Here is a 13,921-nt window from a genome sequence, read left to right on the forward strand (position 1 = left end):
TAAAGACACCAACACCACCAACTGCACCACGATGGATCATATGACCAGGTCTGCACAGGTGCGTTAGTGCTGGTCTTGTGTGTGTGTCCATGTGTGTGTGTGTCTGTGTGTGTGTGAGTGTGTGTGTGTGTCCACTGACGGGCGGTCCACGAGGCGGTTCCTCCACTCCTCTCTGTGCAGCTCCTCCTGGGCGCGCTCCAGGTCGCGGGGCGAGGTCTGGACACGTAGGGTCGGCTCCGTGACACACACACGCTGCTGCCACACCTCCGCTGGGTCACGGAACGGACCCTGGCACACACACACACAGTTTAGACACACACATACTGTGCGTCCCTGTAGTTTTTATTTCCTCAGATTTCCTTTGTCATGTTACTTGAAGACAGAGAGTGTGTGAGAGAAGAGAGAGAGAGGGCAGCCTGTCTCTCTCTGATCCCTCAGCCTACAGGTAGTCATGGTTTAAGAGCAAATCCCACAGCAATCCTGTGCTTTTCCCAGGGGGACGGAGAGAGAGTAAAACTCTAACATCACAAATGAGAAAGAGAGAGAGGAAAGACCGAGAGAAAAAGAACGCTAACTCAGGGATCTGTTTCTCCGACCGTCAGATCTCCCCCTCTGAGCTCATCTCATCCCAGCAGGTTCACACTGTAGAGAGTTGAGTCTGGTGTTGAATAGAAGTGGTGAGTCTGGTGTTGAGTGTAGGGGTTGAAACTCCTGCTTAGTTGACTCAGAGTAACTTTCCCCTGCAGGAGAGTGTTTTTGTTGTGGAGCGCTGGGAAAGCTTGGTTGTTTGGATGTGGCGGGGGTGACCTTGAACAGTCAGCAGGCAGTAGGGTGGGGGGGGTAGGGCTGTGGACTCTGTCCTTGGTCCTATCACGGCAGGTTCACTGGCCTGGCCTGACCAGACCCCCCTCGCACCCCCTCCGCCCCCCACCACCACCTATCCATTCACCTGAGATGGTTATCACACCAGGGAGAGGTCTGCTCTTCAGCCACCAGAAACACACCTAGAGGGGGGAGAGAGAGAGGGGAGGGAAGGAGGGAGGGATGAGGGAGATAAAGATAGAAGAGAGGGGCAAAAGGTGGGGAGAGGAAGATAGAGGGGGAGACTAGGGAAAGGAAGAGTGGGAGCTGAAGGGATAGGGGTGAAGAGAGATAGATAGGGAGGGAGGAAGAGAGGGAGGAGGAGGAAGAGAGGGAGGAGGAGGAGGAAGTGGAGGTGAACCCCGTCCTTAGCGAGGGTAACATCTAGATAAATAATGTAGACTCATGCATGGGAGTAATGTGAGACAGGCCTGCCTTCTTTAATGAACTCAACAAGAGCCAGCTGGACGTGTGTGTGTTTGTGTATGCACGTGTGATGTGTTTCAGCAAGATAGTGTGAGTGTCTGCACATGTGTGTCCAGGAGAGAGAGAGAGTGTGTGTGTGTGTGTGTGTGTGTGTGTGTGTGTGTGTGTGTGTGTGTGTGTGTGTGTGTGTGTGTGTGTGTGTGAAAGAGCCAGTGCAGCAGCAGCACTGTGGCCCCTGGGGGTGAGAGGCTCCAAGGATAATAAAAAAGAGATGATCCACGCCTCATTTCTGCTCACTTATGTTTAACATTAATAGAAAACCAATAATAGGAGGCGGTCACCATAAAGGCTGCAGAGCGTAAATAACACAAATGGCAAAGCGCCTCTCATCCTGCGGCCTCAGCACAGCTGGACTGGAGACACACCACATCCAGAGGTACTTAAAGAATCCTTCATCAAGGCCCCCCAGTTTTAAACGCCCGCAGAAGCGTTCCCTCGTCGACGCAGGCTCGTTTGATGAGTCTGAGTTTAATAGCGGACGGAGAGAAAGAGAGAGAGAGGATTAGAGAGAAAGAGTGAGTTAGAGTGGAGAGATGAATAGAGAGTGTGGAGAGAGAGAGAGAAGAGTGGAGATGGATAGTGTGGAGAGAGAGAGAGGAGTGGAGATGGAGAGAGAGAGACAGAGAGAGAGAGAGAGAGAGACAGAGAGAGATGAGAGAGAGAGAGAGAGAGACGAGCGGGGTGTTGGCGGCAGGCCCCCTGCTTATCTCCTCTCTGTCTAAACGGCCCCCGCTGACGCCCCCCCCAGGGACAGAGGGAGGACGCCATGTTTTAATGATACCATTCTTCTTTAAGAGGACTTTAAAGAATCATCTCATGACGGAAGCTCTCGGGACAAAGACCTTTTATCGCGCTCAAGGGGGTTGTGGGGCTGGGGGGGTGCGGGGTGAGGGGGGGAGGGGCTCCTCTGATAATTACTATGACACTTTGTTATCACTCTCTCACTGCACTCTGATTGGTTCCCGTCAAAGGAAGTCAGCGTGCGTGTCAGTGTCTTCTGAGAGGCCCGATGAGATACACGTCTGGAGAGACAGTCACCGATCTGGAGATACCGCCTTTCACTTCTACCACTGAACTTTCGAATTGGAGTTTGAGCTCCAATATTGTTGTGGACTCCTTCTAGCATGGTCAACATCTTCTCCTGAAGCACCTGCCCACTGAAAGCTAAGGCTGTGACTGAGGAAATGTGTGAATTTCCATGTACAGTATGTGTTGGGATAGCAGAATATGATAATACAGTTTAGCATCTGTCTGGTTGGTGGTGAGTTTGAATAGTCAAGTATAGAGCAGCCTTAAACATACTGTAAGTAGGAAAAGAGGGTTGACTAGCTTTTTATATTACATTTGATATTATATTAACTTATTTTTATTTAGATAGTTCTAACTTAAACTAAAATATTTCAATCGTAAAACCCCCCCACTGGAAACGTTTCAGTTGGAATTAGTAAAATCCATTACAGAGGAAAAGAGTCATGGGTCATCTTGTGTCATGACTACTTTGTCTGAGTGTAGGGCGTCTCACCTGGGGCTTTTTGCTTGGTAATGGGGGGCAGGGGTCTGGAGGTGAGGCCCTGGGAGGCTCCAGGAGCTCCGTGGAGGGAGGGGACCGACGGTGCCGGTGCTGCCCAGGAGAGGGCCTCTGTTCCTGGGAGAGCTCCTGGAAGGGCGGGGCTTGGCCCTGCGGAGCCTCAGTTCCATCTTGTCAGGGGCGGGTCTGAACGGAGAGTTGAAGACCCCGGGGCGCTGCACACACACGGGGGGGAGGAGGGGGGGGATGGATGGGGGGAGGGATGGGGGGGGAGGAGGGGGGAGGAGGGGGGGGGACCCAACATGAGTGTTGGCACAGGAGTCAGTGGGATTGCTCATCAACGGTATCTAATTTACTATGCGAGTAGGTCAACATGAGGTTGCACTAGAAAGAAGGGGAGAGGAGAGGGAGAGAAATAAAGAGTGAGAGAGAGAGAGACACACGCACCACACATGGCTCAGCTTAGTTCTACCACAGCGCAGCCTGGGCCCCTCGCACCCCCTCAAACAGTGAGAGAGAGAGAGATTTGTCACAGACAGGGAAAGAGAAATAATTATTCAAATCAGACTGATCCTCTCCTCTCCTTTAATTAGTAGACCAAAGCTCGGACGCTCCCTGGCTACTATATATGCTAATAACTCACAATTTTTAGACACACTCGAGAGGGAAGAGTCTGGGCCTGGAGAGTCTTGACGGCAGAGAGAGAGAGAGAGAGACAGAGAGAGAGAGGGAGAGAGAGAGAGAGGAGAGGAGAGAGAGAGAGAGAAGAGAGAAGGAATGAAGAAGAAATGTTGGGGAGGTTCTCAGTGGGGGGTAACACACTGCAAACACACCAAACGCCCCTCACCCCCCCCACACCCCCCCCACCCCCCCCCCCCCTCGTTCCCCTCCCCCTCCCCCTGCCTCCCTCCCCTCTTCCCAGAACGGCCGCTGGATAAGAGCAATGATGTTGACCCCCCTGAACAGAGCAGCTGCATCTATGTCAGAGGAGCCACTTGTGTCCGGCGCGGGCGCGGGCGCTAACGATGAACTGTGGGAGACCCATCCATTTCCTGGTGACAAGGTCAGACGCCAGGGAGAGGAAGCAGTCCCACACCATATGTACGGGCCCCCGCGCCACCCAGAAAACCCAGCACACCCTCTCTGTCTTCCACAGTCCTGCCTCCTCTCCCTCTCTCAGCCCCGCTGTCACTCTGCACCGCCGCTTCCTCCTGTCTCGCTCCCTCCCACTCTTTCCTTGCTTTCTCTTTCTCTCTTTCCCTTGCTTTCTCTCAATGTCTCTCTCCCCTCTTTCCCCTCTTATTCTTTCTCTTTCCTCTCCGCATCGCGCTCTTTCTCTTTCTCCTTTCCCACTCTCTCTCTCCCTCTCTCTCTCTCTTTCTCTCTGTATGGCTGTATGTCCTTCCTCCTCTCCCCACTCCGGCTGCAGTCTCTCTGCCTCAGTCTTGCCACAGAGCCGGGGAGGTCCGGAGCCTTTTCAGTAGCGCTAGCTTCCAGGGAAGACCCGAGCGAGACCCCAGGCAGTAACGGGACCGGTAACGGGAAACGTAAGAATGGTACAGGCCATGATGATGATGATCATGAGGAGGAGGAGCGGATAGGCATGAAGGAGAGGGAGAGAGAGAGGAGAGAGAGAGAGAGAGAGAAGAGAGAGAGAAGACGAGAGAGAGACGAGAGAGAGAGAGAGAGAGAGAGAGAGAGAGAGAGAGAGAGAGAAAGAGGGAAAGAGGAGAGAGAGAGAGAGAGAGAGCAGTGCTGAATCAACACTGACCAGCATACTTCATCTTCATTATGATCCCAGCAGGGTGCCAGGGGAGGGAGAGAAGGTGTAAAAACATCCACTCAGCACTACCCTGCAGCCTGAGAGAGCTAGGACAGGAGAGGCCCTGACTGACACACACACACACACACACCTCCACCGGACACCCCGCTTAGTCACATCACCCCTTTTCAATTACTCCTCCAGCCATGACTAAAGGAGAACATGAACGCCTGTCAGGACGGCTGCTGTCACTGCGCCTTTGCTATCTGACTTGTCTCTCTCTCCCTCTCTCCCTCTCTCTCTGTCTCTCTCCCTCTCTCTCTCTGTCTCTCTCCCTCCCTCCCTCTCCTCTCTCTCACTCTCTCTCTCTCTCTCTCTCTCTCTCTTCTCTCTCTCTCTCTCTCTGTCTCTCTCTCTCTCTCTCTCTCTCTCTCTCTCTCTCTGTCTCTCTCTCTCCTCAGGTGAGTGAACCACGAGAGGGGACATGCTCTGAAAGATTCGAGAATGTCCGTATGCAAGTGTACGTGTTGTGCATGTGTGTATGTGCATGGCTATGCAATAATGTGTGTGTGTGTGTGTGTGTTACCTGCTGAGTGCTGAGGAGGTGATGCAGCCTCTCAGCTTGGATGGTGTTCTCCTGCTCCTCTCTCTCCATGGCCACATGCTCTCTCTCCCTCTGCTGGTACTCTGCAAACTCCCCCAGTTCCCTCCTTTCACACACACACTACACAAAATAGGGTTAAAATACACACTGAGTGTATGTGCTCACGTGTGTGGTCTTGTGTGTGTAATGTGTAATGAAAATCTCTGTTCCTGCTACCAGTGAATCCCTAAGCTGTACCTTAGCAAAAAGCAGGGCCTTAATGACACCATTCGTGTGGTGTGTGTGTGCGTAATGTGCATGTGCGTGTGCAAGTGTAGAATGTATGTGTGTGTGTGGGTGGGGGGGGGGCGCTGGGGATGATGAATATATTCCATCAGTACACGGAAGGCGCTTCATGACATCTGCTATCTGAGATGTCTAAATGGGACACATTAAAAGCCCATACACAATCTCATTGTACAATCACACTGTGTTACAGTGCCTGGGTAATAACTTAAGGGAAATCTGAAACAATTACCCAAACACACAAACTCTCGCTGTCTCTTTAGCGCACGCACACAAACACACACACACACAGAGCATACACTTGAGGGGCAAACTCAAACAGACAAATAGACAAACACACAAACACACACATGCGGGCGGGCGGGGCATGAATGCACGGCACGCCCTCCACGCATTAGACTAAGAGAAAAGCCAATCTAATTCCGTCAGCGAGCTGAAAGTCGGTAGAACAGCAGCCATTGCTCATCAGGCTCTCAGTGTTCTCCCACAGCAGCACATTCAGACCCCACAGCAGAGTGTGTGAGGTCCCCCTCCAACCTCCCCCTCACCCCTTACCCTCCACCTACCCAAACCCTCCCTCCCCCCCCATCCACCCACCCTCTCGCACCACCCCTCCCCCAGCGGAGTGTTGACACGCGGGTGGGGGGGAATAACGACACTTTTCTTTTTTGGGGTCGTTTTTTTTTTTTGCATCAGAGCATTTTCATTCCTTCCTGCACACAAAATTAAATTAGAAAATAAATGAAATATGTAGAAATATGTAGAGCCGTGCGGCCTCTATTTGGGGCACCTGGCAGAGGGGAGATTGCTTATTAATGTGAAAAGATGAAGTCTGTTTCAGTCTCTCTCTCTCTTTCTCCACTACTTATGTCTCTCACCTCTTTTCTCCCCCTTCCAAAATGCTGTGATGGCACCACAGTGTCTGAGGTGTCGACTCCTGCCTGTGTGTGTGCTTGACTGAGAGCTGAGACACAGAGAACGGGAGAGAAAGACTGTGTGGGTGTGAGTGCAACATGCGTTAGTGAGTGTGTGTGTGGTGACACGCTCGCTGTATGCTGCTGGTTGTGTTGACCTTTGCTTCCCTGTTCCCAGCATTTCTTATTAATTGCTCTGTAGTGGACAAAAGCCAAAACAGATTTGTAAGGACTGAAGGCACCTCGATCTGTGTCTCACACCAGGCGGGAGGAACATACAACCCTCATTAGCCCTGATAGGCAGCTACGCGCGTGTGTGTGTGTATGTGAGTGTGTGCGTGCATCTGACTGTGTGTGTCTCTGTGCCGGTGTGTGTGTGTGTGTTTGATAGAGGGGACAGGGCTCTCTAACTGTCTGACCTCTCTGTGTCCTTACTAACTTGTACAGGGGAGAGGAGATGTTGAACACGCGTGGCATGGCAGAGAAGACACGGTCATATTCAACGACAATAACAAAATTCGGAAAGGAAAGAATGAACTCCCGAACGCCCTTATGAACTAAACGCGCAACCGCCTTAAATATTGTTCACACAGCCCTTAAACGCGGCTGGCTGGCTGTGTGGACGCCTGAGAGAGTGTGATTGTGTGATTGTGATTGTGACGATTGAGTCGTCCCGCTGCAGTAAAGGCTGTGGAGTGATCTCTGGGCTAATTAGCCATGCCTGTGTTTCTGCTTCAGAAGAGAGGGTGTGGAGCTGCCTGCTGGAGGATCTCACACACGACAGAGTGAACTGTCCTAGCCCCAGAGAAGAGGCTATGTGTGTGTGTGTCTGAGTATGTGCATGTGCATGTGTGCTTTTTAAAGCGCGCCATGACAGCCTGTTTTTAATACAGATTAAGTCTGAGGCATTAGAGCATTAAAAAAGCCATGCAGCTCCAGTATGTAACTTGTTAATGTTTAAGAGCCCCGGGGGTCGACATAGTGTGGAAAGACAAGAACTACAGAAGAAGGGGTGATTGGTAAACCAGAGGAGTGAGGAATTGTGGGCCAGCAGGTCACCCCCTCCAGTCCTCCAGTCCTCCAACACCAGAGCAGCTAATTGGCTCTCCTAAATATTTAATGACAGCCGGACCGATTGGCTGTTTTAATTGTGGCAATTAAATAATTCAATACTTGGCAGAGGAAGGCTATAGCAGTCCATTAAGGGTGTGTGTTCCACTGACTGTATTGACCTCTAATCTATCACACCTCTGATGTACCCAGGGTTAAACCCTGACCAACAATGACTGCGCTTCACCAGTCCTGACCAACCATGACCTGCGCTTCACCAGTCCTGACCAACCATGACTGCGCTTCACCAGTCCTGACCAAGCTTGACCAACTCCGATCATTATTGCACAATCCTGGTAACCCTTGATCAACCCTGACAACCCTTGGCCTTCCCAATTCCTGTTAATAAGAAAGAAAACATCAGAAGAACATCAAACACAAAAACATAGTCTGGTACCTTAGTACAACTTCCCCCCCCGACTATGTGTTCCCTTTCTGGTAAAGCCACGGTGACTGGGAGAGTACAGATATCTCACACACTCAAAAACCCTATCAAAGTTTGTGTGTGATTCTATGTCTGTGTGTGCGCGTGTGGTGTGTGTGAGTTCCACCCCGGGTGTATCATAAGGAAGCCTGCTGAGCCAAGCAGAGGGCCACCCTCTCAGACTCTCTTTCATGGTTGTCCTTGAGAGGGACGTGGAGAGACTGAGAGAGAGAGACTGAGAGGAGAGAGAATGAGGGAGGGAGAGAAAGAGAGAATGAGGGAGGGAGAGAAATAGGGAGAAAAAGAGAAAGAGCGACAGAAAAAGGAAAAAGAGAGAGGGTGGGAAAGAGAGCGAAAAGAGAGAGAGAGAGAATAAGAAAACAAAAAAAATCTTTACCCAACCAGTACGAGTCCATAAATTCCCCTCATCTTGCGATGCGTTAAAAGATTCCGCCACGTATAGAACATTACAGAGAGAATTTATCTGATCATGGCTGTAATAATTACCCTGCTGTTTATTGCAGATAGAGAAATAATTCATGCAGGCAACAGGCCGCGGCGGCAATGACACTCTGCATTTAGTAAATATGCAAACGGCTCCACTCCTAATTGCCCGGTGCACACTGTGCCCTTATTAAGGCTGGGAACTTTAAGTGTCTCCTCCCTGACAAGTGATAAATTGTTACGTTGCACAAACTCGTGGCGGAGGAATTACAGTGGTGCAAAGAGGTCCTGGCTTCATTAGACTGTACAGCAGAGGACAGGCCGATAGAGACGGACATGCTTACATGGTGAACCCCAGCCAGAGAGAGGGAGGGAGGGGAGGGAGGGATGGGAAGATACAGAGAGGGTGAGGGTGAGAGGAAGAGGGGGAGGGAGGGCGGTGGAGCTAATGAAATGACACAGATGGTTTTGTATCCTGGAGATCCGTCAGTGCAGGGGGCAGGAGAGAGAGAGAGAGAGAGAGAGAGAGAGAGAGAGAGAGACACTCTTATGATGCTCACTCGCCCCTCTCCCGGACGGCCCACTGCCATCATTGCCATGCAAGGCCTGTCTGCCTGTGCTAAATAGGAACCATTAGTAAAACTTTGAATAATTTATGCAGCGGACGGATGGACAGAGGCAGGGAGGGAGGGAGGGAGCGGTGGATTAAAAAGCGGACCTTTGCGGGATGAGTGATCGGGCAGCGTGCGATCCGAGGGGCCAGGGCTAACACAGAGAGGATATTTTAAATAAACGGAGCTCCGCGTTAATTGATCGCGACCCCAGAAGCACTAAATAAACAAGTGATTAACTGGCGAGAGGACGACCTCACCACAGAAACACGGAAGCGGAGGGGGAGGGGAGTGAGTGTGTGTGTGTGTGTTTGTGCATGTGCTCGTTTTGGGGAAATTGAGTATCAAAGAGAAAAAAAAAACGTGATAATATTTAGACTACCATGGTGACAGACCCACAGCTGAACTGGTACCTGATGAGAGCTGGCGTCCAGCTAGTCAGCGTTCCCCTGGCCAGCGCACGGGCACCATGCGTCTGTGTGTCAGCGTGTGTTTCACACACAGGTGCTCTCCTGTCAGCTCTCATGACAAGTCAAACAGCATACGCAGGGTACACTTCCTTTGAAGCCTCTGTCATAATGTTAGCAAGGCTTTATATCAGGACGTTTTGATAAAGTGCTGCCTCCCAAAAATACATCTGTTTTGAAAGTTCAAAGATTATCGGAGTCGGGGACTGGTTTTAGTCTGTGTCTGGGGAGAAGCCTGTCCTGAATGTAATGTTACTGCAAGTTCTACTCTGTGCTTCTATAGTGTGTTAGGTGAAGCTGCATATAGCAGGTGTCTGCTCCCAGCGAACGCAGAGGTTAATGGGCTTCACAGACCTGCAATACCTACTCTACCTCTGGAGAGGGAAGAGGGGATGAGAGCAGGAGAAGAGGAAAGGAGGGGTGGAGGGAAGGTGAGGAGGAGAGGGGACGGGAGGGGAAGAGAAGGGGGGTGAGTCAGTGATCCAAAGAGCACTTAACAAATTTACATTTAATTTTAGCTGAGGCCTAAAGATATTTTCCCACAAAATATATTAGCAACATAAAAAATGTGACTTAACTTGGAGAGAAAAAATATATATATACTTTTTTTTTTTGTCGAAAATAAAAGATGGCATCTTTTCGTGCCCCCTTAAGCCAAGCATGTTTTATTAATGTGAGAGCTGGTTGGAATTGGAGGGTAATTTTTAATTTCGTCACATCGTTCGTTGCCCCCCCCCCATCCCCTCGCTTACCTCAGGCTGTTAGAAGAGCCCCCCCTCCCCCCCCGCCCCTTCTTTAAGGTTACCGGTACACAAGTACTGCACGCTAGCAATCTCTGATATTAATCAGATCGCTTCATCTCTGCCCAGGCTCTCAGACGGCCTTGTGTTAACAGAAGCTGGGTAACTAATAGAGGTCTCCAAGCACCTCGGTATACATTAGCATAGCACCTACAGAACACGCACTAAAGCCCACCTCAGTCACCACATCGACCTCATTCAGACTTTATGTTCGTTGCAGAGTCTTTGGCCAGCAGTGGGGAGTTCTAGGAATGTTTGAAAGTGTCCAGAAAGTTCTGTCTGGACCCTGCATTCAAATTGTATACAAGCATAAAGCCATGACGAAGTGTAAAGTGTTGGTCCCATGTTTCAAACACTGAACTAGATCCCAGAATAGTCTGAAACAAAAACTACCCATCAGGGTGTAACCAAACTGAATCAACTGACTGATTTCCTTTTCAAGGAAGGATTACAGTTTTTTTGTTGTCAAGTCCATCAACAGGGCATCTTAATTCTAGACAGTGAAGTCTGTCTACGGTGCTGTTGTAAGCAGGCCAGTAGGAAGGTGCTTTCTGAGCTGTGTGTTCTCTCGTGAGTCGTGAGTTCGTCTCCACTCACCTGACCAGCTCGTTTGTCCTCATCAGTCCCTCCAGGTACCTCTTCCTGGCGTAGAAGTTGTGGACGTACTTCCTGGTGTAGAAGCCTCTCCACCGTCTCTGGACCTGCAGCAGAGCGGAAACAACATCGTCATCTGAGGTATCTGGACTTACAGAGGAGTCGCATGAGGAAGGTGCATACATGGAAGTCTCATAGATGCAGTACAAAGCCAAAAGAGGAAGTATTCCATTCATTTCTACGAGTGTAATGGAAACAGACACACAAACGCACACACAAACACTATACACACATACATGTGTGCACACACACACTCGCACACAAACACACCTGCGGATGTCCTTCACTCTAATTAGAAGATTAAACAATAGCAGGTAAGAGAATAATCAGGAGGAGAGGAGAGGAGGAGAAAAGAGGAGGTGGGGGGGGACCAAAATCTGAATCACAATTGATCGGCAGTCAATAGATAATTTTAAATAAAGTAATTGCTGGCTCACAAGCCCAAGTTCTTGTTGACCTTTTTTGACTAGTGAAATCAATGGTGCATATTGCCCAGTTTGATCTAATAGGAACGTGGAGCCTCTTGTAAACATTGGTTTCTATTAAGCTGCTAATGCATTAGCCTCTTCTACAGACACTGTGATAAAGACGTCGCAGGGAGGGAGAAACAGAATAGAATAAAAATTGATTTAAAAGGGAGGAGAGAGAGAGAGCAAGAGAGAGGAGAGGAGAGAGAAAGGAGGGAGAGAGAGCACTGAGGGGATTCAGCGATGATTGTTTTTCAGGTTTTTTTTTTTTTTGGTCAATGAGAAGTGGTGGGTGGAGATGTCCTTCACACACACATGCATGCACAAATGAGCACAAATGCACGCACACACAGTTGCACACACACACACACACACTCTTCATGAGTTAAACATATATGCAGAATCCAGTGCCATTCGCACATCTACTGTAAACCATCGTGTCCTGACACAAACATGGACCTGACAAAGGTTTAAAACTGTGCTCGTAATGTTTGACACAGTAGTTGCTTGAAACAATTATCTATACTCTGAAGATAGCGTAAAGCAATTTCTAATTCAGAACATGAACCTTGAGAATTCCCTCTATTTTTTTACTTCTTATTTTACAATCCATATATATAAATATATATATATATTTTTTTTTTACAAGACCCAGTTTTATAACATCCCCCTCATCCTCTATCCTTCTGTTTTTATTTCTACCTTTTAACAGGATATTTTAAAATGGATTCTGCTTCCTGTACATATCACTATGTTTTAACAAGGGCAGTAAACCCAGGCCAGCTTCCACACAGGGGCTTCTGTTAGCCTCTAAGTGGTGACTTGACCTTTGACCTTTTGACCCGTGACCCCAGCCAGGGCAGTCAGATAGCGATGGCCGTGTGTGAGGGCCGTAACAGGAGCCCAACTAAAACACTGGAGGGCTTTTATTCATCCGCATTACTGTCACATATAAAAAACTTTTCCTCGATTCAGGGGGTTTTCAGCAAATGTCCAAACATTGCGGTGGTTAATACGGCCTCTTCAATAAATGCTGGTGGTTTTGTTGGCTTGTAAAAAAATCTTTAACAATTGTGGTTAAGTGAAATTGTAAGCCAAAAGAGTGGCTGTATGGAATTGTAAAATATAAGGTTTCGATGCAATATCCTCGTATAAAAGTGCCAAAGCGTCAGTCAAACCCAAAGCTTTTTGATTTATGGTTTGTGTTGCAGGAGGCTATTAAACTGGTCAAATGAGGGATCTTTATAAAAGGGACACGAGGAGTCCCTGTCGTGTTCTCACTGTGTCAGCGGAGAAGTAACTTCTAACAAACCAAACAAAGACATTACACACAGCTGCTTTGCTATGAAATGTGACATGGAAGGCATTCATTGTTACTTGAATTGATCTCATTTAAGTTTTGTGGTGATGGGTTTGTGTGTTCCCCTGCCTCTCATTTACTGTGACACAGGTGTGATGACATTGGTCTGCAAGTACAGTGCCTTTTATTAGACCTGCTCTGTCAAATCCAGACAAAGATACCTGGAGGTTACTGGGGTATGTTTGATTTACCACGGGGTTTGCACTTTTGAGACTGTTCCATCGGATTCATTGGCCCTGGTGAGGTAAATCAAGTGTACCCCAAGTACCTGACAATATACAAATAGTGTTTGACCCAGGTCTCCTGCTATTCATAGGCCTCCTGTTCAGAGCTAAGCGTGACTCTCTCTCTCACTCTCTTCATCTGTCGCTTTATTTCTCTCTCTCAACCCCCTTTCCCCCTCTCTCTCTCTCTCTCTCTCTCTCTCTCTCTCTCTCTCTCTCTCTCTCTCTCCTCTCTCTCTCTCTCTCTCTCTCTCTCTTTTACTCCATTTGCTAAAACAGACAGTGTGATATTTACCCTCACGGCCATCTCGTTGTAGAAATTCATCTTCATGATAAAACATGCCGCCTGTGAACAAAAGGGAGAAGATGGCGTTACATCTCCGTCGCCTTGTCCCAGCCCTCTGATCTGTCCTGAGCTGCCAGGAGATAAAGCACTCTTTATACATAATACATAATAAGTCACACAGACAGCACCGAGAGATGAGGGGAGGAGGTGGGGAGGGGGAGGGGGGGAGGTGAGAGAAAGAAAAGAGACTGAGAAGAGAGTGTGTGTGTGTGCAGAAGGGAGAGAGAGGAAGAGAGAGGAAGAGAGAGGAAGAGAGAGAGAGACAGAGAGAGAGAGAGAGAGAGAGGAGAGAGAGAGAGAGAGAGAGAGAAAGGGAGAGAGGAAGAGAGAGAAAGGGAGAGAGGTTAGTCAGTCTTTGTATTGAGGGGACGGGGCTCCTCTCTTAATACATAATGCAGACAAGGCCAAGAAAATCTATGGTAGTCAAGCTGAGCACTAATGGAGATGTATGATGGCCAAACGCTCTCCGCTGGGTTTGATAATCAATGACACTCCTGCCAGGATAGACCTGCAACAAAGGGCAGCGTGTTCACGACGTGCCCACTACACTCGCTACGCCTCGTTCCATCCACCA

The 13,921-nt window shown here is 49.1% G+C and overlaps 1 protein-coding gene across 1 annotated transcript in view; it reads right to left on the reverse strand.

Annotated features, from left to right (window-relative positions):
- The window catches only part of spata17 (spermatogenesis associated 17), a 31,032-nt gene that overhangs the window by 14,504 nt on the left and 2,607 nt on the right, over nucleotides 1-13,921 (reverse strand). The window contains exons 4-8 of the mRNA XM_067260968.1: nucleotides 13,297-13,347; nucleotides 10,894-10,997; nucleotides 5,224-5,347; nucleotides 2,959-3,090; nucleotides 140-288 (exon numbers count right to left, since the gene is read on the reverse strand). Coding sequence (XP_067117069.1) covers nucleotides 140-288; nucleotides 2,959-3,090; nucleotides 5,224-5,347; nucleotides 10,894-10,997; nucleotides 13,297-13,347 — 560 coding nt within the window. The remainder of the gene's footprint in view (nucleotides 1-139; nucleotides 289-2,958; nucleotides 3,091-5,223; nucleotides 5,348-10,893; nucleotides 10,998-13,296; nucleotides 13,348-13,921) is intronic.

The sequence above is a fragment of the Osmerus mordax genome, chromosome 22 (assembly GCF_038355195.1).
Source record: "Osmerus mordax isolate fOsmMor3 chromosome 22, fOsmMor3.pri, whole genome shotgun sequence".
NCBI classification, from domain to species: Eukaryota; Metazoa; Chordata; class Actinopteri; order Osmeriformes; family Osmeridae; genus Osmerus; species Osmerus mordax.